Raw genomic sequence first — 23189 nt, forward strand, 5'->3', positions numbered from 1 at the left:
ATGTTTTCAAAATCACCGAAATGAATGACCATTAAACAGTTGGTTTAAAAATTACGAGAATATTTGAATATTTCAGTGTAAAATTAAGTTGAATTCAAGATTAGACGTACCAAAACAAATCGTAATGGGATAAAGAACAGAAAAAAAAATAAAAAAAAAATTCAATGGCAATTAATAAAAATGTAGTCAGAAGAAAAAGGAACAATAAAGTAAAAACAAAATAAGGAACGCAGTCGCTTATTAGATCGTAACGAAATCATACAAATAATCTGTCTACGGTAACGATATGGAGGAAGATGAACTTAAAGAGATTAAAAATAAAAGATATGAAATACCAGTGAAATACTTCGCTTCGACCATGTACATACGTCATTACGAGTTTTGCATTCACATGGCACCGTAGCCTCAAGTGCTGTTTTTTTCTTTGCACCTCCCCTCGCCGCCCAGATTTCCCTCGTTTTGATCCCTTTGATATTTTCACACTGTGAAGCATTCTCACTCATACAAGTGTCAGATTCAGGTTGCTGCGTGACTCTTTTGTCTCTGCTCCGATGCTCTTACCAGTGGCTAGTATGAGGTTGTCGCGCGGGCTGCCAGACAACCCGCGATGGGGCCAAGACAATTCACTGAGAGTGTCCAACGCTGCGGACTGCTGGCTCCCGGGGCACAGACCCAAGAACGAGCAGACGCCGCTTGCCTGGTATCCTGCGATGGTCGGCCAGTATTTCTGTGGCAAAGACTTGTTGCTGTCAGGAAAGGATAATTAATTGACTTATCAAAGATGCCTTTATCTACGAGACCGAGGCTGCCCATGGCAAGCTGTAACTCACTTGGCCGAGCCAGCATTATCGATTATGAACCATAGACAGGATCACCGACGGCAACAGTTCAGAAACAGGACGTCAACCAAGCTGACATTTACCCTCACAAAAGTACTTCATCACAATGGGCGTCGTCCTGTCTCGTTTCCGCCGGCTCGTTGGTCGTCGTTATGCGCCGACCGAGACTGTGCCGGGGCAGTCCATAACTTCCGCCGCCAAGTCCGCCGCGTCGTCCGAGTCAAGATCACCGGAGCCGTCACCACCACCAATTCACATTGCCATTGTCGGAGCCGGCATTGGCGGTCTATCCCTGGCCGTGGGCTGTCTCCGCAACAATGTGACCTTTACCATATACGAGTCCGCCGCGCAGTACAGCGTCATCGGCGCCGGCGTCGGTCTTGGCCCGAACGCCCTCCGGGCCCTGCATCTCATCAGCCCCGAGCTGCGGGCCCTCTACGACACCATTTCCTCGGGCAACCTGTCGGAGGAGAAGCTCCACGTGGCGATGGAGGCCATGTATGCGGAGCCTGGGTTTGGCGAGACGCGCGGATGGACACCTCAACCTTTTGGCGCCAAGTGCTACGAGCGGACCAGCGCACATCGCCGCGACCTGTTGAATATCCTCACCGGCAAAATCCCAGACAATGCCGTGCAGTTCAACAAGCGCGTGACGGACATCCAGCAGCTTGTAAACGAAGGTCGGTGTGTCCTGTCCTTTTCAGACGGCACGAAGGCGACGGCTACGGCTGTCATTGGCTGTGACGGCGTCAAGGGGACCTCGCGCGGATTTGTCTTGGCTCCGGCTGGCTACCCCGGGGAAGTCGCTCCCGTCTTTAGCGGTAAGTACGCCTACCGCTCGATCGTGCCCATGGCCACAGCTCAGGCCGTGCTCGGCGCAGAGTATGCCGGTGATGCCAAGTGCTTCAACGGGCCGGGTGTCAACATCATGACGTATCCCATCTCGTCCGGCACCGAATGCAACATAGTCGCGTGTCGCTTTGTGGATGGGCCGTGGACACACCCGCAGTGGACCCACCGTGTTCCTCTGGAGACGATCCGCACGGATTTCCCCAACGTCGACGATCGTCTCGTCAAGCTCATCGAATGTGCCGAGCCTGTGCAGTGGGCGCTCCACCATCACATCCAGACATCCACATACTACTATGGCCTGCTCTGCCTTCTCGGCGACTCGGCCCACGCCACAACGCCGCACCAGGCCTCGGGCGCCGGTATGAGCATCGAAGACGCCCTGATCCTCTCTCACGTGCTCGGTCGCGTGGATCGCTGGCAGGATCTCGAGGCAGCGTTTGCGGCCTACGATGCGGTGCGGCGGCCACGCGCCCAGGGCGTCGTGCAGACAAGCCAAGAACTGGGCGCCATGTATGCCTGCTCGGACCCGCGTTACGGCGACGACATGGGCAAGATCGTCGAGAACCTCAACGTGCGCTTCCTGTGGATTTGGGAGCACGACTTGACAGCTGACATGGAAACTGTTTGTCAGTTGTTTCGGGAAAAGAAGGAAAGCCAGGAGAAGCTGTCAAAGGGCAGAGGCGACTTGTAAATAACATTAGAATTGAATAGCTGTCCACGTCCCGGAAAGCCTTACAATGTGTTTTATTGTGTATGTATGCAAGGGAAGATGTTGTCATGTAATATTTCACGGTACTTTTTCAAGGCGGTTGATCTCAGTAATTAAAGTATCTGAGAAATGCTACTGTCTACGTAATTGTGGCAGCTATCAATTTGTACCCGTGACACTGATTCTGGTCGAAATGGACGAACCCATCACCTGTGGCGCTACATGCCACAACGTCTACTGACGCCTTTTCCAGAAAGCGAGAACACCCCCCCTTTCGCGGATAGCTTGCCCTTTGAGCATGAACGGAAGGATGCACAGCGGAAAGAAGGCAACCGGCAACAGGGCATACACAATGTAGGGTACCTTGGCACCGCCCTTCTTGGCGATCCAGAGCGGCGTGAAAAAGGGCGGCGGGAAGCACATGAGGTTCAGGAAGAACTGGAAGACGATGGTACACTCGACCGCACGGTCCCGGTAGCACTCGGTCATGTACGCAAGAAGCACGGTGACGACAATCTCCTGGCCAAACACAAAAAGGCCCAGCCCGACGAGGGGCACTGCCCACTGCGACGTCTGCACGTATTCGAGCGTGAAGCCGTAGACAAGCAGGCCTGCAAACGTGGTGAAGAGGCCGGAGAGGAACAGCTTGAGCAGCTTCTCGGGCACCCACGCGACGCCGCTGCGCAGACTGCGCTTGGCGGTCATGTCACAGAGCGGACCGGCACAGACCTCGCCGAGGGAGGAGCCAATCAGGCCGGCGAAGAAGCAGTAGCCCACCTGGGCGACGGAAAAATCGAACCGCGTGCCAGAGCCAAAGTTGAGACTGAGGCCGGCCGTGTTGGCCACCTCGGTCATGATGCAAGTAGAGGCCCAGAAGCACGGCAGAACGACGGCGGGGTATGCGAACATGGAGAACGGCATGCGGAACGTGGCAGCCCATGTCTCGCCCGGTGCAGGCTTTGGGGTGCGGAAACCAAGGCGGCGGTACAACGTCGCTTTGGCCTCGGGGGGCTCGGCAGCAGCGACGTCCTTGTCGTAGATGGTTTCCGGCACGAGAAGGCACTGCAAAACCAGCTGCACGGCGTAGCAGATGGCGGCAATGTACATGGCCCAGCGCCAGCCGAGGTGCTTGTTCTGCTGGATTGCACCACCTGCCACACCGCCAATGTACGGAGCAACCACAAAGAGCATGCCGTTCAGCCCCAGACGGGTGCCTTTTTCGTGCAAGAAGAACATGTCAGAAATGGCCGCCGTGCTGATGCAGAGACCTGCGCTGCCACCAAAGCCCATCAGCATGCGGCAGCCAAGCGCCTGCGAGTACGACTGGGCACGGCCGACGCCAATGGCGGCCAACAACGCGACCAAGTGGCTGGCTAGCAAGACCGGGCGACGACCGAGGCGGTGACTGAGCGGGATCCACAAGAACGGGGCGAAGGCGTAGAGCACCGACGGGGCGGACCCAATGTACGAAGCCGTAGACGCAGCTGTGCCGAACTGGGCGGCGAGCGTGTGGGCACCAGGGGCCTAAAGGTACAGTAAGCCACCAGTGTTAGGCACGGCATGTTAGACGACAAAAATAGAGTGTCATCCGGGGTGCTGTGACGCACAATGACGGTATTGGAAAACTTGATGATCAGTGACTCCATGGCCAGCACGACAAGGGCGGCATGTTTGCGGAGCGGGCTCCAGTTCTGTGTGTTACAGGTAAGGAGACGCCGTGTTAGTTTCTCGGGTCCCTGGCTCCGGCAAACTGAAAGCAGTTGGAGTTGTGATTTGGCCTCTTACCAGCGGGTCTTCTGGGTCATCGCTGGGCTGTGGATGCAGCGGGATGCCGTCCTTGGTGGCCTTGAGGAACACGGGCTCTGGCTTGTCGTGCTTCTCGGAGCGAAAGTCCTCGGAGGAGGGCTGCTCCTGGATATCTATGGCTCCGGGTTGGCCCATTTTCTGGTCGACAGGTAACAAAGACTCAGGTGGTGAACATAAAAAAAAGTAGAGGATCCCAAAACTTTGTGCGCATGGAATCCGTGTCCAACTACTCATATTTACCCCAGACATCACTCGACATGGCCTCCTTTATATCATCATCGCTGTGCCCTCATCCTGTCAAGGTTGTGTCGCCGACCTTGACTTGACTTGCTGGTCCAGATACCAAACAGGTGCAGCATTGATAACGGTACGCTCCCCCCCGCCGTCGCTGGAGGTTTAGTGCAGCCGTAAAGACACCTAGATGCCCTGTCGACCTGCCGTCCAGGCGCTAAGCCCCGCTGTAAGTGGAGCGCGGATGACAGGCAAGCCGCGGCGATATCAGCAAACAGCGGCAAACGCCCAGCAGACCGGTAACAAAACCACTAAATGTGCGCTAAAGTAGCCAAATGCGATAAATGAGGAGACAACGGATGACGGCAAACAGGCAAGCTATCTCGCGTGGCTGTTGATATATGGATCCCGTCTTCCGAGCCTCCCTTCTGGGGACAAGCAATCTAGAGACCTCCAATTTACCATTTGCACTCTGAATGTCTTCCATGAACAACCTGGGGAAGCAGGGGACTGGCAGGTGGAATCGACAGACTGGGAACCATTGAACCAGGTCGTCCCTTTATGCCAAGCAACAGTTGGCGAAGTACAACGAAGTTGACTGCGTCGTGCCGCAGTCCTAACCCCATCCCACCATGAGCACTGTCGGCTCGACATTGACGAACCGCAAGAGCCGGCGCGTGCCTGCCGAGCTGCGGCAGCGCACCGAGAACAGCTGTGACCGCTGCAAGACGCGCAAGCACAAATGCCGCCGCATTACGGGCGCCGACTCGGACCGCTGCTGCCACTGCGAAAAGTACGGCTATGAATGCATCGTCACCAAACCACGCAAACCCCGTTTGCCACCGGCAGCAGCCGCGGCCGCGGCTGCTGCCACCGCGACCGGTGTGCTTGTCGAAGCGTACAGTGCGCGCATGGAGGCCATGGAGGAGCTGATCAAGGGGCTGGTGCCAGAGGCCGACGTTACGAGTCTCGCGAGCCTTCATTGCGTGGGAAGGGAGCTGGGGATCCCGCTGTCGTCCGATGCGTCACAGAATCACAGTCCAGAGCTGACGAATGCTCAAGACCACGATGCATCAACGACCAACACACTCCATGATTCGATGTTCGAGCCAGCAGGTTCTGGGATGCGACGAACACCCAGACGAACACAGCCGTTGCCTGGCACAGTCACAAGCGCGTTTTATACGTCGCCACCACCCTCGTCGCCTGCCATGTCGTCCACGTCGAGCAACCACAGCGAAGCCCTCGTCCAGGATCGCCAAGGCCAGCAACAGTACATTGGCCAGGCCAGTTCATACTACTTCCAGATCCACCTACAGACTTTGGTGGGTGGAGGTCGCAGCGCAGATGCCGGCCAAATGCAGCTGTTTGGCCCCAATCCGGTCGACAAGAAGGACGTTCTCCTGCAACAGCACGGGGCAGCGGCATCACATGCCATGCGAGACGCAACGACATCGCCAGAGGCTGTTGCGGAATTGGCTATGGAAGATATGACAGATCTCCACCCGCCAGCCAATCGAGGAGTCCGGCGTTTGTCGTCAGGTCGCTGTGGTGCCGTGCAACCAGCAGCTGCAGCAGCCGTTGCAGCAGGAATGGAGCTGCTGTCAGGGCCCCAGTCAACCGAGGTGCTCTCCAGCGTCCATGCGTTCTTCGAGCACGTCAACACCGACTTCCCCGTTCTGCATGAAGTCTCATTTTTGGAGACGCTGGATTTTGTCATGAAAACAAAGACGCAATCCAGCCCAGGGACACCCCGAAGGGCATCTCTTGACCGGGTTTGGCTGTGTACCTTGTACTGTGTCATGATTCTTGGGCGGTTGCACTTATCACTCGCCACTCCCACCACCCATAGCCCTACGGACGATGACCCCGATGAGCTGTGGCTCTGGGCTCAGATTGAGGCCCTTCTGCCCACAGTCCTCTTCACCTCCAGCCTCGCCTCCATCCAAGCCCTCTTGCTCGCCAGCCTGCATCTGCACAACACGAATTCACGCGACGTCTGCTGGACATTGACGGGTGCCGCTCTGCGTCTGGGCTATGCCATTGGCCTCCATCGCCCTGGCCTCGTCGACAACGATACGACGGCCGCCTCCACCCCGCCGCGTCTTCGTGCCATGCGGAAAACGATTTGGTGGACACTGTACGCCTTTGAGCAGCTGCAGGTGTCGTCGCATGACCGACCCAGCGCCGTGGTGAACCGGCATGTGCAGCCTTTGCCGCCGCCCAGTACGGCGGGATACGGACACACCGAGCACGCCAGCCGCCTGACGCTTTTACTGGGACGGGCCAACGCCATGCCCGAAACCGTACGGACAAACTACGGCGGACCCCTAGCGCCGGCGGTCGCTCTCCTCCGTGACCTGACGCGGTGGCACGCAGCACTTCCGGCTCACCTATGCACCGACGCCGTGCGATATGCGCCGCCGGGCATCCAACGTGCTATTTTGCTTCTGCACATCCAGTACCACTACACCGTGTGCCTCGTGGCGCGCCATGCCTTGCTGTCCCGCTACACGTCGTTGCAGAAGGGAGGACCGAGGTCGGACTCCCTGTTTGGACACGAGGGCAGCATGCCCAGCGACAGCGTCACAGAACTTGCTCTCTCGAGCCCCTGCTCGGCCACGTCCATTGCGGATGCCTGCCAGGACTCGGGTCGGGTGGCCGTCGTCTTGCTGCTCCAACTCGCCGAGCTCGGCCAGTTCAATGCACGGACCGGACTGGATGTGTACTATCTGTACTCGGCCACATTGGTTCTCGTTTTGAGCCTCATATGCGACACGGCGCAGCGAAAAGTATCCGCCGCTTCGGAGACCCGAAGCCTCTTCCAAAAGTCTGCCGACCTCGCACGGAAGCACCGCGACGAGCGCCAGACGCCAGGCACGATGCGGCGGTGGCTGGGCATTATTGGCGATTTGTATGGCGGTGTGGCATCCAAAAGCAGCGGATCGGTACAGCCACAGACAACATCGTCCGCAAAAGCGTCACGAGACAGCGGCAGCAAGCGCAACTCTTGTGTGGTACAGCAGCCGAGCGATGATCCCGTTCTGCCCCGTGTTCAAATGCAGCATCATACAACGAATGCTTCTGCCTCTCGTTTAGAGCGAGGGTCTCTCCGACCCGACGTGGCTGCTGTTCCCAATACGCTCCTCCCTGGGCCATACGGTGGCAGTCATGACTTTATTCCACCCGCACCAGAGGTGCAGCCAGCCGCCGCCACTCTTGCATCCGAATTGGAACTTGATGTGGCGGCCTTTTCCGAGGGAAGAATGGACATGTACGATGGACGCGCCGACTTTATCAACCCGCCCGCCATCCCACCTCTGGTGCTCGAATTCTTCAACACCAACAACACCAGCAACGCTATCGAAAGCACATTTGGAACTGGTACGGCGGATTGGAGCTTTGACTACTATATCTCAGGCATGTCTGCCGATTCACAAAATGTGCCGTGGTAGATGTATATCACATCATCGTGCAATCTCTAGATTGGACAATTTACTATATAATGATTATATGTTGTTCCTGTTTGAACCCAACCACGGAGTGGACATATTTGGCCACATTGGTCTATTTGGTCTCTGCAGCCGCAGCCGTCTTGGCAAATTCAACAATGGCAGGCATGTCCTCCATGAGCGTGGCGTGAGTCGGCTTCCAGCCCAGCGTCTCCTGCGTGACCTGGCTGGACACGACATTGTCGGATTTGCACGGGAGGGCAAACCAGTTGAAGTGCGCATCTACCGCGTCACCCTCGAGGCTCTCGATAGGCAGACCCAGCTGCTTACCAATGGCCGTGGCAATGTCCTTGACCACCACGCCCTGTTCGACGGACGCGTGGAAGACCGAGCCAGGCTCGGCCTTTTCGGCAGCCAGGCGGTACAGCTGGGCCGCGTCGTCACGATGGCCGGCTGCCCAGCGGTTTTGGCCGTCACCGACGTACACCGACTTGCCGGTCTGGATAGCAACGGACGTCAGGTGACCCGCGAACCCAGACACGCCACCTGGGCCGTGTGTCACCGGAGGGAGTCGAACGACACTGGCGCGCAGGCCGCCGTTCTCCTTCTTAGCAAAGTCGAGGCAGACCTTCTCAGAGGGGCCGCGGGCAGCTGCCAGCGGGCTGGCTGTTTGGAAGGGGCTGGCTTCGGTGAGCACCTCGCCGCGCTTGCTGGAGGCAAGGAGCATGGTGCCGCTTGTCATGACGAGCGAGCGCTGCGCGCCGCCGCCCGCCTTGACGAGGCCATTGCCGAGCGCCGTGATGGCGGCCCGGTCCGTGGCGCAGGCCTCGACAAACTTGGAAAAGTCGTGGACAAACGCCAGGTGGACAGCGGCATCCACCGTGGCGGCCGTCGCTTCGAGAAGAGCAACGTCCTCAATGGTCCCGTTCACAGCCTCAGCGCCGACGGCCTTGAGCTGCTCGACACCCTTTTCGCTGCGCGTGAGGCCAACGACCGAGTGGCCGGCCGACAGGAATTCCTTGACGACGGACGAGCCAACAAAGCCCGTCGATCCAGTGACGAAGACACGCATTTTGACGTTGGTGGTGAAACTTGATATGTTTGAGAGGAACAGTGTTGTTGAGGGCAAAGAGTATGGGAGAGAGGTGACAGGATTGTGGAAAGATTCTACCCCAGCCAGCCATAACTGCATGCCTTGTTATATACCTTTCTGTTCTTTGTACGTCGGCATTTGAAGATGTCCGCTGTCCGTGAATGCGTAGCGCCTGTGCCCTGCTTGTGGCAGCACGGAGTACAAAATACAGCTTAGTGATGCCGTTGCTGGTCTATGTAAGTGAGTGGTGGTCCATGGAGATCCAAGGTGGGTCCGCAACGTCGTGCCCCAGCCAATCAGGTGCGGCTCGACCCGAGATGAGGAAAGAGGGTGGGTCCAGTCAGAAGTCCGACCGCGACCTTAGAATTGCCGCCCCGGTCTTGGCCCGGACTTAGGAGGACCAAGAACGGAATTATCGACTGGCGGTTCCAGCTGAGCTGATTACGAAAACATCGTCTCTCCCTGCGGTCTGTCTCAAACATGACGACGTACACACCGTACACAGACACGCATACGCGCAAGAACACGCACATACTCTCGTATTCTCTCTCATTCTCCGTCGACCGCTTTTCGCTCTCTCTCGCAGTGCAAGGCAGCCCCTTAGCATGTCGACAGTAGCAGTTCGGGCAAATCCGCATTTATTTACCCGGCGCAAATCCCGCTTTGGCTGCCGCAACTGCAAGCTCCGCAAGGTCAAGGTTGGTAATCATTGTCCCCCGTTCCGTTGTTTTTTCTACGTATCAACCCCCCCTCCACAGCCCGCTAACAGCCCCAGTGCGATGAGACGCGGCCACACTGCACGAAATGCAGCAAGTACGGTGTCCTGTGCAACTTCACTCTTACGATTCCAGACTTGCAGCCCATATCCGAGAAGAGAAGCGGCCCAAGCAAGCACCAGCTGGCTGAGATTGTAGGGGACGCAGGAGAGGCATCAACTGCAGAAAAGCCGAGTCCCACGTCCAACAACACGGAACACGCACTGCAACTCCGCCGACGACCGCGCCCGACCATCCGAAGTGCGCCCAGCAATGGCATCTGGGCCAGCGATGGTCACACGCAATACATGCTCGACACACAGGACTGTGTCCTCTTTACCAAGTTCCGTAGCCGGACTCTCTACTCGCTCGGCGGACAAGCCATGGTAGACATCTACGAGAACTACATGCTCGAAAAATGCTTTGCACACCCATTTCTCATGCACGGCACGCTCGCCGTCGCTGCCGTGCACGACCGCTATCTCTTCGACGAGCAGAGCAGCACGTCCGTCGTTCCATACGGGCCAAGCAGGCCAAGGACACGGGCCGGTCGTGAGCTTTTCCACGTCGCCCGTTGCACGTCGCTCTTCAACGACTGGCTCAGCCAGCCCATGACCGAGGACCGCAAGGACCCGATCTGGTCGGGCGCCGGTATGCTGTCCATCCTCACGTTTGCATCCTCGACAGCAAGGAGACCCGAGGATGCGTGGCCGCTGGGTCCGCCGGAGCCGTCCTCCGACCTCGAGTGGTTGCGGCTGGGCGCCGGCAAGATGACGCTGTGGCATATGCTCAATCCGATGCGCGAGGGCAGTGTGTTTCGGCCCATGTTTCAGGTGCTCGGCGACCCGCACGGGAAAACGTCGCCAGTGCCGCGCGTGGGCAACGAGGGCTTGCTGCCGGACCTGGCCCGGATCTGTGGCATCGACGAGTACTCGACACGCGAAACCAACCCATACTTTGTCGTGGCCCATTCGTTGTCACGACTCCTGTCGCTCTCTTACGACAACGCCTCTCTCGGCAAAGTCCTCATGGTGGCCGGCAAGATGCACGACGCTTTTGAAGTCTTGCTGCACCAGCGCGATCCAGTCGCTCTTCTGCTTCTCTGCCTGTGGTACGGCAAAGCTGGGCAGTGCAAATGGTGGATTGCCTTTCGGACGCGATACGAAATCCCCGCCATCTGCCAGTATCTCAACGTGTGGCATGCTGACAAGGTGGCCATTCACAAGTTGCTGCGACAGTTTGGAATACCAGAGCGAGATTATGTGCAATATAATTATATCTAGAAGGTCGTTGTTGACTGTGCATGGACTGCCTTGCTAAATATAATTCAAAGCAATCTTGAAAACGTTCATAACGGCAGAGCGGTCTCGCTGTGCGAGTTTGTACCGATACGATGTGGAACTCAGGTGCCATGCCACAAAACTACTCTTCCAGAACAGGGCTCCGTTCTTGGAGACAGCCAACGCATCAGATCGTGGCTTTCTGGGTTAATGGTCCACGTATCGAGGCCTGTCATACCTTGGCCGACCAGCATGAGATGAAGAGGCACTATCCCATCCTTACCGACTGTAAAAGTACCACTTACAGTTACCGCTTTACTTGCGATTCAGTGTGGGAATTTCTCGTCCGCAAAGCCAGAATTGCCCGACTCCTTGTCCACAACGATCCCAAGTGTCGTTATTGGCGTCTGTACATATTTTCGGCCAATGTATCGGACGAACATTGGTCGACTGCACCTTGTAGTTGTTCTTTGCGCATGATGTCTAGGTCGAATCTCTGATCCCAGGAAAGCCGAGAGTCGGTGGTCAAATACTTAACCAGCAGGACGTCCACGATGGCCATTTAGCTTAAGCAACAACAACAAAGGTTTATCGCCAAGTCTACCAGTGATTTGGACGTTCAAATACAGGATCTAAATTTGTTCCGGTCGCTGCAGACCGAAATATCGAACTTGAAAAGCACAATGCCGTTTCTATGTGCCGTAGTCTTATCAAGTGTCACTTAGCCACCTTGTTGCCGTGCGGACATGGACGGCTTTCAACGAGACCCTCGATCGGGTTTGGGCCCATGCAGGATTTCAAAATGGTCAGCATCCGTTAAATAATGTATGCTACAAGCTTCTTCCCTTACATTTCTCATTTCTGGGGTATAAATTGTAGCAGAGCACTAAATGACCCATTTGTAAGTTGCAGAGTAGTTGTGACGGCCGTAATCCACAACTTTGTCAGAGCCAAAGGATGTATTGTCGTTGGCGCAGAGTTAGTCTGTAAAGTTAATTATTCGACATAATGTTGCCTGCCGCCACAGGGCCATGTAAGCCTAGGGACGAAGAGTCCCACTTAGTGCCCCGAGCACGGAGCATTCCCCGCTAAAGACCGTTGAAGCCAACGACATATGCTAGGGTGCTGTCGCCATTCGCTGGCCAAGTCCGTTCCTGTAGCAGTATTATAAGTTTAGTGGATGGGAAACGACTCTGCCATCTGCATTTTGATCAATGGCATTCCGTACCCGACAGCAAAGAACATACAGAGCACACAGACGACACCATGACGACACAGATTGCTGAGCTAGCAGACTTGACGGCATACGAGGCAGAGCTTGCAAAGCCCGGCGTGGTCGTGCTGGACTTTTACTCGACACAATGCCCGCCATGCAAGGTGAGGTGTGCACATGCGATGAGAACCCCGAACAAGATTGCTTACACCGAATATAATGCAGGTTATTGCGCCGCACTACGAGAAACTGGCAGCCAAGGCGAGCAATGCAAAATTTCGGTTCTTTAAGGTAAGAGATGAAAGAGGACCAAACCGTTACAATAAAATGACGGTAATTTAATTCTTCTATTTCTGCTCGATAGATAAATGGACTCGTTGAGCCTGGTACGACTGTCCAGAAAGCAGCACAGGTCGTTTGGTGGCCAACACTCGTTGTGTACGAAAATGGCAAAGAGACATGGCGGGAGAGAGTACCGAACCCACCGACACTCGAGGCCATCAAGAACCTGGACGACGTCTTGAACAGACTTAGTGGACTAGGACAGAACGAGTAATTACTCTCACGTCTTGGGGGACGCGGTGGAGCACATACGACATCAAGATAACCTGATCTGGGACACCGTACATGCACAGACTTATATCGATGTAGTCATGCAATTTATCCAGTTACATCGAACATTTACAACAATGTAAACAAAATGCCAGTTTAAAATAACTACGTAGGGCCGCTCGTCATATTCTTTACTAATGGGTTCTCAAAGTGCAGCCTCCGCGACATTGGATTCCTTGGAGGTCCACTCTGGGTCCCCTTCGTCCCGGTTGCCGTCGTTAGGTTCAATACCCAAAGCAAGTGCTTCTTCGGTCGAAAACGTGCCGTACTAATATATGTCAGTGAGTGTAGCGAAGGTAGGAACGAATTATGGCAGAATCAGAGTGGCCAAAACTCACCGAGTCGTACGAATCAACCTGACCCAAGCCGGGCGGTGGGAACACAATGTTCAGGCCCCAGTGTACAATAAACGACAGCGCATAGCCCAGAGGGAAGCCCAGATAGAAGACTTTGACAAGGCCGTCGGGCACATTGTTTTGTGGGTTGACCGATGCCATGCCTCCGATGGCGGGTGCAAAGCCAACAATCCAAGCGACAAACGCGCGCAGGTTGATGCCGTGGAAAAAGTAGTAGATGCCCGACGGGTTGTCGTGGTAGAGGTCGCCGAGTTTTACCAACTGTTTGCGCACGACGTAGTAGTCGGCAGTGTAGACGCCCATGATAGGGCCGAGCACGATGCCAAAGCTGTTCAGCGCCGACGTGAAGTTGGCAGCGTCGGCGAGAATGTACCACGGGTTCATGGCCACGGCGACGGCCGCAATGAGGTAGGAGCCGCGCCGAATGTTGATGTACTTGGGCCATAGACCGGCAAAGTCCATGCCGCCAGACACGCCATTTTCGACGGAGTTGAGCGCCAGGATGTTGAGCAGCAGGCCCAGCGACACGAAAAAGGCGGCGGCGCGCATCTTGGGCTCGTGGTAGTGCTCGTCGAGCCAGATCTGCGGAATGGTGGGCGGGTTCCAGAGCCCCAGTTCCGTGACATCGCCGTACAGCTGGCCGGCCGCAGACGTGCCGAGGACGCCAAAGACGGGCACCACAAGGCCAAAGAAGAGCACGCCAATGGCCTGGCCCCAGATCATGTTGCGCGGCCGCCGTGCAAAGCGCGAAAAGTCTGTCTGGCTCGTCATGCCGACGGCATTGCCACCAAGCAAGGTGGTGGTGCCATGCACAAAGGCCCAGCCAAGCGGGCCGCCCGAGGCTGCACTGGCCGGGCGGCGCACGTAGCTGCCTGCACCGTGTGCGGCTGCCATCAGGCCAATGGACAGGCCGAAGATGGTAATCGTGCTGACAACGAGGGCGACGCGCAGCGGCTTGCGCATCTTGTCGGGTGGCAGGTACAAGATGGGCAGGGCGATGATGTTGTACACGACAAAGCCCACAAACTCCTTGGTGGTCATCTCTGTCGATGCTGGCAGCGTGTTGCGCATGTTCTGGTAGGACGGGAAGATGCACGATAGGATGCAGCTTACCAAGAGGCCGCCTGTGATGCCCTGTACGCCATACCATACTGCACGCGTCAGTGAATGTCGCGAGGATGCGAAAACAAATAGTGCGTTAAGGATGTACAGAGGAAGAACACGGAAGAACACAGAAAACACGGAAGAGGGCCGCGGTAGCTTACCACATGTAACGCCAACGCGCAGGAAAATGGGCAGCAACGAGCCCCAGATGCCAAATGTGTAACGCGACTGCACTGTGTACGAGATGTGCCAGACGCCGCCGATCCAGCCCAGACTCAAAATCACGGCGTAGATCAGAACGCGGGCAATAACAGTGCAGATGACAGACTGCCAGACATTGAGGCCGTACGACATGAGCGCCGAGGACGCTTGCCATGCATAGATAGTTAGGAAGACGGTGCTCCAGAGGCTGACAAAATCCACGTCCTGCCAGAGTCGCCGGCTGGGCGGAAGCGGCACAAGGTCGCGGTTCTGCCAGCGGTCTGGGGGCACATCGTCGTCGCCTTGGTGAAGACGGAGCCGGCGCGAGACAGAGCGAAGGACGGCCATGTTTGGTGGTGGGATGGGTGTTAATTGAAAATGGGCGGAGGTCTGACGTCCAATGATGCGGACTGACACCGGGAACGGTTTCGCTTATGTATTAAGCTGTTCCAAGTGATGCATCGAGTTTTGGCACGGTCCGTGTCATTTTCCCTCCCCTGTCTTTTATACTTATTTTAATTCAGTTTATTTCATTTTTTTCTCACCTTTCGTCTTGTCGATATTTACTGGTGTTCACGAGAAGGTGGTAGTGCTATGCAAGGAACCAGGCGGCCGGGTCGCGTCCTGGGCGCCATGTGGACTCAACAGGAACAATGCCAATCATGAATGAAATCCTGCGATGGCGACATTTTGACTGTAAATATCGTGCTGGCTGACCGGACATGCTCCGGACACGCTCCGGAAGCTGGCAACCGGACTAACAGGGAGCATGCGTCGTTGTCGCGTTAGTCTTCTCCCCAGCGCGGATGCGCCTGCCCTCAAACGGCAATCTATTCGCTGATTGACAAGGTAAGACGACATGCAGCTTACCGGTACCCAACGCAAACTCTAGATGGAAACAAACAAAACAACTCCGGCTGATGGTCGGGATACAAACACCCCGACATATCCCAACATAGCCCAACATTTCCCATACAAATCACCACCCCGTGTACTGCACAACATGGCATCACTAAATCGCCCAGTGCGCATCGGGATCGACGTAGGAGGTTCGTCATTTGTTTACATAAATATGCTTCGCACACTTCTGTAGTCGGCAATACAAACGGCTGACCAGGCGACTAACCTGCCTCACCATGCAGGAACGAACACGGACGCCGTCGTCCTGGATCCGGCGCAACGGGCAGCACCGGACCGCGGCGTGCTGGCCTTCCACAAAACGCCCACGACCCATGACGCCACGTCCGGTGTCGTGACGGCGTTGAAGGCCGTGCTGGAGGCGTCCGAGATCAATCGGTCGCGCATTGCATCCGTCACAGTTGGCACCACGGCGTTTCTGAATGCCGTTATTGAGCGCAATCCCCGCCGGCTGGAGCGCGTGGGCGTGCTGCGCTTGTCCCAGAGCTTCCTGCGCGACATCCCGCCACTGAGCGACTGGCCCGCGGATCTGGCGGCGCTTGTGCGAGGCTACGTCGGCTATGTCAACGGCGGCCTGAACATTGACGGGTCCGAAGAGGCGCCCATTGACGAAAGCCAGGTTGTGAGAGAGAGTCGTCAGTTCCGGGCGCACGGTCTGCAGGCCATTGTCGTCGCTGGCGTGTACGCACCAATTGACCAAACATTCCATCAGGAAGACCGAGTCCGGACGATCTTGCAACGCGAGCTGCCGGGCGTGGACGTCGTCTGCTCGCATGAAGTTGCCAATATCGGTGAGTCAGGTTGGCCGATTTGTGTACAGGTGGCTGGTCACTTCAACGTTTTCTAACAGCCTTACCTAAGGCTTCCTCGAGCGAGAAAATGCGGCCATTCTAAATGCGGCCATCTTACGCTTCGCCCGTCGGTCAATCAGGCAATTTGAGCAGGCCCTGAGCAACGTCGGACTTGCCAACTGCCCGCTGTATCTGACACAGAACGACGGTACCGTCCTCGACGTGGCCGCGGCGTCACGTGTTCCCATCCGTACCTTTTCCTCTGGCGTCACAAATTCCATGCGCGGTGCGGCGTATCTAGCTGGCCTCACCCGATCTGCACAGGCAGAGCAAGGCAGCGGCGGTGCGGTGGATCTGGCAGGACAAGCCGCGATTGTCGTGGACATGGGCGGGACAACCACCGATGTCGGCGTCTTGTTGCCGTCAGGACTTCCACGACCAGCAGCCACATATGTGTCTGTCGGAGGTGTTAGCGTTAACTACGCCCTGCCGCATCTGCATTCCATCGGTCTCGGTGGTGGCTCGCTGGTGAGTCTCGCAAAACCGGACGGCCCAGCGGTTGTTGGACCGGCGTCCGTGGGAGCCCATCTTGAGCGCAGTCTTCTCTTCGGTGGCCGGACGACGACAGCAACCGACATCGCCGTCGCTGCGGGCCGGGCGCGCATTGCATCTGTATCGGACGTGCCTGCTACAGTGACCGGCCTCGACAGAACCCTGGTAGATGCGGTGCTGGAGCGCGTTGGTGTCATGCTCAGCCAAGCCATCGATTTCGTCAAAACGTCACCGCTGCCACTTCCCGTCTTGTTGACCGGCGGCGGGTCCATCCTGGCCCCAGGTGATATCGCTGGTGCGTCAGAGGTAATCCGGCCGCCGTTTTATGACGTGGCCAACGCGGTCGGTGCGGCGTGTTCTGGGGTTGGCGTGACCGTGGACACAATCCGGAGCATCAGCGAGAAATCTACTACCGAGATAAAGGAGGAAGTGGCGCAGTTGGCCGTGGATCGTGCCGTTGCGCAGGGTGCCGTGCGAGACTCTGTGTATATTGCCCAGGTGGACGCCATACCCATCCCATACCTCGACAACCGCATGCGCTTCATCGTGACGAGCATTGGCGATTTGGACCTGACGGCTGCCGCAGCAACTGCCTCCTCACAAGCGTCACAAGCCGGCCTTATCGACGTCGAAGCTTACACAGAGACCGAGGCCGAATTTCAAACGACAGAAGAACAAGGGCCTAGCGTGACGCGGGAGGACGCCGTTGACGTCGAATCGTACACACCAATCGTAGTGCGCAACAAGACCACAGGCGTCGCAGAATGGCTGCTGACCAAGGCCGACATCGACTTTTTGGCCGACGGCTGCTACGTGCTCGGGTGTGGCGGCGGGGGCAACCCCAGCGCCGGCCGTCTGCAGCTTCAAGATCTTCTAGATGCTGGCCACCGCGTGAGGGTGGTGGATGCCGCGGACGTGTCCGCTATCGCCGACAATGCCCAGGTCTACTGGGGCGGCCGCATGGGTTCGCCCGCCGCCATCGCGGAACGCCTGCAGGCCCACGAGACCGTGCTCGCGATCCGCGCGCTGATGGACTACTTGCGGCACGACGACTTGGACGCGGTGGTCGGGCTCGAGATTGGCGGTGCCAACGGGCTCGAGCCGCTGCTGTGGGGCTCGTCGCGCTTCTTTGACCGCCCCGTCCTCGATGCCGACTTTATGGGCCGGGCCAACCCCATGTGCTGGCAGACCACGCTGACCGTGCACCAGCCCGGCCACTTCTGCCCGTGTGCCATTGATTCGGGCACCGGCCGCACCCTGCTGCTGACACGCGCGCCACGCGACGAAGATGTCGACCGTCCTCTGCGGGGTGCCTTGTCGGAGCTGGGCTCACTCGTGGGCTTGGCGCCTGCGCCGACGACGGGTGCTGCTGTTCGCCAATTTGCCGTGCAACGCAGCTTGTCTCTGGCCTGGCGCATCGGACGTGCCATTGCCCTGTCCGTGGCTCGCCACGACGCGGTGCGCGCCGCTGAGACGGTGATCCGCGAGCTCGGCGGCGCAACGAGTGCACGCATTCTCTTCCGCGGCAAGATCACCTCCATCGAGCGGACACTGCACAAGGGCTTGTCCGTCGGTGTCCTACACATTGCGGCCACTTTCGATGACGATGAAGGCGATGGTAGAGAAACCTCTGTAGCCACGGGCGGGACCCTTCGCATCCCCTTTGTCAACGAAAATATCCTCGCGGAGCACGTTCGCGATGGCGCTGATGGCTCGTCAAAGGTCATTGCTACCGTCCCAGACCTGATTGCGCTGCTGGACCGTGACAATGGAAAACCGGTCGGCGTCCCCGAGTACCGCTACGGTTGTCATGTCGTCGTGCTAGGTATCGCCTGCTCGCCGCGCTGGACAGATACGGGGCGCGGCATCGAGATCGGCGGCCCGCACGGCTATGGCTACGACATTCCGTACAAACCGCTTGGCACGTTCCAAGAACCACACAGTGTTATCCAGCAATATGCTCCGCCTAAATAATAAAGAGAAGGAGAGGAGGGGGAAAGGGGGAGTACTGGATGAGATTGGAGTTGAGAAGACAGAGTACTTGCCGTGGAGGAGATGCAGAGGCTGTGACACAGTCGGAGCTACGTATGATGAGGCCGTTCTCCTATTTTACCGGCGGAAAGTCATAAATGGGTTCTGGCATGTAAGTAGACAGTGACAATCACTACTAAGCGAAAAGGAGAGCGCTCCATAGGTGCATAAATAGGAGGCATCTTTAATCTGCCCAGGCCCGTTTTGCTAGATTATGAAAAAATTACGGTGGTGATACTGAATACCTTGCCGACCAGGTGACAAACCACGGGGGATAAGCGATCGTCCAGAACATTGCACGTCCTGTCAGCGCAGTACGGGAAACAACCTTTTGCTGCAGAATCCTGCTTGCATCGTATGCTGGCCAATATCATCGCGCAGGCGGCATTCCCGACTGCATAGTTGCATTTGGCGGGTGGGGCAGCGCGCAGTCTGGCGTGGGCAGTTTCGTCGCCGTTGGCAAATTTCGGTAAGGCTTCATTCTGCAAGAAGCTCCTGACCAGGGAATCATCTGTTGATCAGGGACGCAGCAGTAAATAAAAGAAGTACGCTATGTCTATTGAACCTCTCGGTGGCTGGTTCGTTAAAACATGCAGCAGACTCCACTTGCACTGGCAGCATGTGTTGCTGACAACTGAATCAATAAACGAAACTGAACGAACTCCGAGTGGCCTTAAAAGGCTTTTGAGAGAGGCGTCCGGCATGGGTGTGGAGCACGGCCTCGTTCAGCGCGTTATGTGCCGGGGTGCATGCAGCACAGCCATGGAGAAGCTTATTTTAAATCCTTGCAGACGAGTGGGGCAGGGCATCCCGTCTGGCCTCTCAGAGTGTAGGACCCAAATCTCGTACTTCGTATCTTTGACAATGTGTCGTTTTAGGCGACTCTTGTGCGCCTTGTCTGGGTACGGGGACATTCTCCTTTCATTTGTTTTTTCAGCTTTCCGACGCACGTCGACACGGTTGGGAACTCAGGACAAGGGACACAGCAACCAATCGTCCTCCCGATCTTGTCAAGGCCTCCCATGGAGAGGCTCTGCCTCGGATGCTCGTTACATAAAAAGGGGCCAGCCAGCCCTACAGTTCTCTGCCAAGTTCGACAAGACTTTTACCCCGCAACGAATGTCAGTCAACATACTCGGCGTCTACCTCTCTGACGCCTCCTACCGATTTTATTACACTTCGTTTCGTCCCCGTCACAACATCAGATATCGGCCCAAAATCGGCCTTGGCCGAAACCAAACCCACTCATTCCAATCCACAAAACCAAATTATTCTTCATCACAACATGTCCAAGGAGTCGTCCAGCGGCATCAAGGCGCCGATTTTTATCCCGCCGGGAACGTACCCCGACCCGCCACCGGGCATGGTTGCCGTTCCTGTCGCAGCGCTCTCTGGCCGCCAACAGAACCAGATGCAGCAGGCGGGTCAACAGATCGGTGTCGTCGGCGGCTTGGTTGCTGGCGGCGGCGGGGATATGATTACAGGCGCCGTCGTGGGCGGCTACGCCGGGCAGCAAATTGGGCGCATGCAACGGCAGGCGGCGATGCACGATCCCACCGCGCCTATGGTGTTCGTCGACGTGAACTCACGCGTTGGGCGTCGGGCGGTCCGACGTCGCGCGCGTCGGTACGGAGATGATGGCGAGCGTGACCGTATGGGGTGGCTCAAGGGCTTGTTCGGCAAGAAGGAATAGGGTGGGCTGATGGAAGACTACTAATACCAATGAGAGGCCAGTCTAATGGCTCGAATAGGAGGGGAAATTGCCTTGGGACATTTACAGGACCATGTACGTATCAAAATAAAGGCTGGCCACCAAGCCGAAGCCGCTGCCAAGTGTGTTATGCGGTCAATTCACCATGTGGTAGGACGACGAATCGCATTGCCACTATGGAGGATGCTATGCACAAGTACGTTGAGCTGAGGACTGAAACGACAATTACACCTAAGACTTAAGTTAATTGCTTCCATTCCCGTTGAGCCTGCAGGGAGATGAGAAGCTGCCTCTCTTCGTGAAGTTGTTCTAAATTTAGTGCCTGCATTATCTAAGAGGTTCTTGTCAACGATGCACTTCGCCACATTGAAGGGGCAAAGTCGTCCCTAATGCATCTATAACCTCACAAAGAAATAGAGCAATTCCGTAATAACTACTTCGTTGGTTTATTGTTCTCAAGTTACAACATAACATCGCTGCGTTTACAATAATCAGAAACCCCCCCCACCCTCCCTCAGCCGAGTCACCCAATAGGGGCAATAGAATAAATCAAACAGAGAGTGAAAACTGGGCACAAAATGTACCGAAACACATTAAATCCACCAAAGAGGTCTTGTTCTCAACCACTTTCCGAACTCGTACCGTTTGGCGTTTGCAAATTTCAATGCCCAGTGGTCGTCTCCCTTAGAAGTGCAGCGACGCAATGTTGGAAGTGATCCAGGTGTAGCTAGAGTTGCGGAAGTTGTCGGCCAACAGGTTCGACGTCGCGGCCCAGAACTGCACCAGCTGGTTGCCCGCACCCCACTGCGGCCAGGTAAGGCTGACCCGGCTTGCAGTGCTGCTGGTACCGCCGGAGGCGTTGTTGGGGTCCTGGTTGTACAGGAAGTTGAAGTAGTAGCTGTGGATGCTCTTGCTGGCGGCATTCGGCAGGATGCCGTAGAAGACTTGCAGCAGATCACTGCCGTGGAAGGTGCCCAGAACGGGGGTGCCGTAATCGTAGCTGGCGAGGTAGGACCAGCTCGGCACGGACGGGTTGCGGTTGTTGGTCTCGGCCAAGAAGGCACGCCGCGTCAGAGTAAACACAAGGTCGCCGAGGATGGCGGCCAGGCGCTTGAACTCTGGGTAGACCTCGTTGAGCAGCAGAGTGTTGAAGGGCGAGCCTGCGCTGGCGTTGTCGGGGTAAGTGGCGACAAGGGCCTGTATCTGGGCGGTGGTGGCATTGTGGAAATAGTAGTCGGATAAGTAGGTCACCAGCTGGTTTGTATTGGTGATGTTGCTCTGGAAGAGCGAGAAGAGGGTTCCTTCGTCTTCCTGGTCACCAATGATCATCGGCACGGCGGCATACTTGTTGTTCGTAATTAAAACGTCGGGACTGTCAACCAAGACGACACCATCTGGACGCGGCAGGTACGAGAGGGCGACGGAGCTGTACGACAAAATTCCCGGCACGGAGTTGACGGCGTTTAGGAATGTATTATAGGGCGCAGCGCGGAGGCAGGCCAGGGTATCCGAAGAGCTCGAGCAGCCCGCCTTGGCGACCACCTGGTTGTAAACAGCCTGGCCCTTGGGGCAGTCGACGGGGTCCGCAGGCACAATCGAGCCAGAGTCCATAATGGCACCACGGAAGAGGGCCTTGCCTTTGTATGTATTGTTGCCGTTGTAGAGCATCATCTGGTCAGCCACCGAGATCGCACCGGCCGATTCGCCCCAGATGGTAACCTTGCCGGAGTCACCGCCGAAATAGCCAATGTTGTCGGCAGTCCACTCGAGTCCCATGCGCTGGTCGAGCAGGCCCAGATTGGACGCGCCATCAGCCAAGACCTCAGCACCCGGCAGGAAGCCAAAGCCACCAACACGGTAGTTGACGGCAACAAAGACCATGGGCTTGCCAAGGGAAATGCTGACGGCTACGAGGCCAGCGCCGTCGTACATGGAAGTCCAGCCAAGCTACAGAAAAGTCGTGTTAGAGCACTAACGTTGGGGAAGGACGAACAAGACTAATTTAATTTTAGTGCAGGTGGACTGGACTATACCTCGAAGCCACCACCAAAAATCCAAAACAAGACCGGCAGTTTGTCAGTCGCCTTCGTGCCCGCGGGGCGGTAGACATCAATGGTCAAGCAGTCCTCGGTCTGGTCCGTCGTCGTCTGTATAAACGGACTGTTGGCCAGTGTACCGATCACTGAAGACAGAAGCGAGCCGCTGGTGCTCTCAACAAACTGTGGGCAGGCCGCGGCAGGGCCGGTGCCGTCGAGCACACCGTAGGACGCCGTCCGCTTAACGGGGGGCTTAAGACGCAGGTTTCCAGTAGGAGGCTGGGCAAAGGGGATCGCGTTGTAGGACTCGACGCCGTTCGACGACGTACCGATCACGGTACCCAGTGGCAGCACCATGGTAACCTGCGCAGCACGCTCCATGATGGCCGGAGTAGAGGGCGGAGCGGCCGTCACAGTGCTAGCCAGAGCAAGGGCCATGAACGTAAGACGTGCAGTGAAACCCGCCATAATGCAGTTTGAGATATAGAAAACAGGTTTAGTGATGAGCACAAGGGGATACAACTGGTTTGTTCATGGCAGGTTGAGGCTGCACGAACGGCGCATCGTCGCCTCTTAAATAGACGTCTTATACGTGCGGTCGTAGTCGTATTCTCATGGAAACCAGTGACTCTCACAAGCCTCACGAT

At 56.6% G+C, this 23189-nt stretch overlaps 9 protein-coding genes across 9 annotated transcripts; 5 read left to right on the top strand and 4 right to left on the bottom strand.

Annotated features, from left to right (window-relative positions):
* Nucleotides 1-1125: 1125 nt before the first annotated feature.
* SPSK_06955 (uncharacterized protein) lies at nt 1126-4341 on the bottom strand (the record flags this gene model as incomplete). The annotated part of the gene is made up of 5 exons (XM_016733625.1): nt 1126-1530; nt 1675-2271; nt 2764-3924; nt 4008-4091; nt 4186-4341. 5 exons carry the CDS (start codon nt 4339-4341, stop codon nt 1126-1128), a joined length of 2403 nt encoding a protein of 800 aa, XP_016591676.1.
* A 728-nt stretch (nt 4342-5069) lies between these two features.
* SPSK_07008 (uncharacterized protein) lies at nt 5070-7892 on the top strand (the record flags this gene model as incomplete). Its single annotated transcript, XM_016733678.1, has 1 exon — nt 5070-7892. One exon carries the CDS (start codon nt 5070-5072, stop codon nt 7890-7892), a length of 2823 nt encoding a protein of 940 aa, XP_016591677.1.
* Nucleotides 7893-8004: 112 nt separating this feature from the next.
* Nucleotides 8005-8961, bottom strand: SPSK_07798 (oxidoreductase; the record flags this gene model as incomplete). The annotated part of the gene is made up of 1 exon (XM_016734453.1): nt 8005-8961. The coding sequence occupies one exon, from the start codon at nt 8959-8961 to the stop codon at nt 8005-8007; it is 957 nt and encodes a 318-aa protein (XP_016591678.1).
* A 626-nt stretch (nt 8962-9587) lies between these two features.
* SPSK_07507 (C6 finger domain protein) lies at nt 9588-11020 on the top strand (the record flags this gene model as incomplete). The annotated part of the gene is made up of 2 exons (XM_016734169.1): nt 9588-9680; nt 9752-11020. 2 exons carry the CDS (start codon nt 9588-9590, stop codon nt 11018-11020), a joined length of 1362 nt encoding a protein of 453 aa, XP_016591679.1.
* Nucleotides 11021-12283: 1263 nt separating this feature from the next.
* SPSK_08056 (thioredoxin 1) lies at nt 12284-12786 on the top strand (the record flags this gene model as incomplete). The annotated part of the gene is made up of 3 exons (XM_016734706.1): nt 12284-12394; nt 12456-12521; nt 12595-12786. 3 exons carry the CDS (start codon nt 12284-12286, stop codon nt 12784-12786), a joined length of 369 nt encoding a protein of 122 aa, XP_016591680.1.
* A 201-nt stretch (nt 12787-12987) lies between these two features.
* Nucleotides 12988-14851, bottom strand: SPSK_07277 (nucleobase:cation symporter-1, NCS1 family; the record flags this gene model as incomplete). The annotated part of the gene is made up of 3 exons (XM_016733941.1): nt 12988-13110; nt 13181-14349; nt 14464-14851. 3 exons carry the CDS (start codon nt 14849-14851, stop codon nt 12988-12990), a joined length of 1680 nt encoding a protein of 559 aa, XP_016591681.1.
* Nucleotides 14852-15506: 655 nt separating this feature from the next.
* On the top strand, nt 15507-18738 carry SPSK_06951 (hydantoinase/oxoprolinase; the record flags this gene model as incomplete). The annotated part of the gene is made up of 3 exons (XM_016733621.1): nt 15507-15552; nt 15646-16212; nt 16283-18738. 3 exons carry the CDS (start codon nt 15507-15509, stop codon nt 18736-18738), a joined length of 3069 nt encoding a protein of 1022 aa, XP_016591682.1.
* Nucleotides 18739-20080: 1342 nt separating this feature from the next.
* SPSK_08110 (uncharacterized protein) lies at nt 20081-20488 on the top strand (the record flags this gene model as incomplete). The annotated part of the gene is made up of 1 exon (XM_016734753.1): nt 20081-20488. One exon carries the CDS (start codon nt 20081-20083, stop codon nt 20486-20488), a length of 408 nt encoding a protein of 135 aa, XP_016591683.1.
* A 702-nt stretch (nt 20489-21190) lies between these two features.
* SPSK_07295 (triacylglycerol lipase) lies at nt 21191-23010 on the bottom strand (the record flags this gene model as incomplete). Its single annotated transcript, XM_016733959.1, has 2 exons — nt 21191-22453; nt 22540-23010. 2 exons carry the CDS (start codon nt 23008-23010, stop codon nt 21191-21193), a joined length of 1734 nt encoding a protein of 577 aa, XP_016591684.1.
* Nucleotides 23011-23189: the final 179 nt, after the last annotated feature.

Source organism: Sporothrix schenckii (genome assembly GCF_000961545.1).
Source record: "Sporothrix schenckii 1099-18 chromosome Unknown Cont41, whole genome shotgun sequence".
Taxonomy (NCBI): domain Eukaryota; kingdom Fungi; phylum Ascomycota; class Sordariomycetes; order Ophiostomatales; family Ophiostomataceae; genus Sporothrix; species Sporothrix schenckii.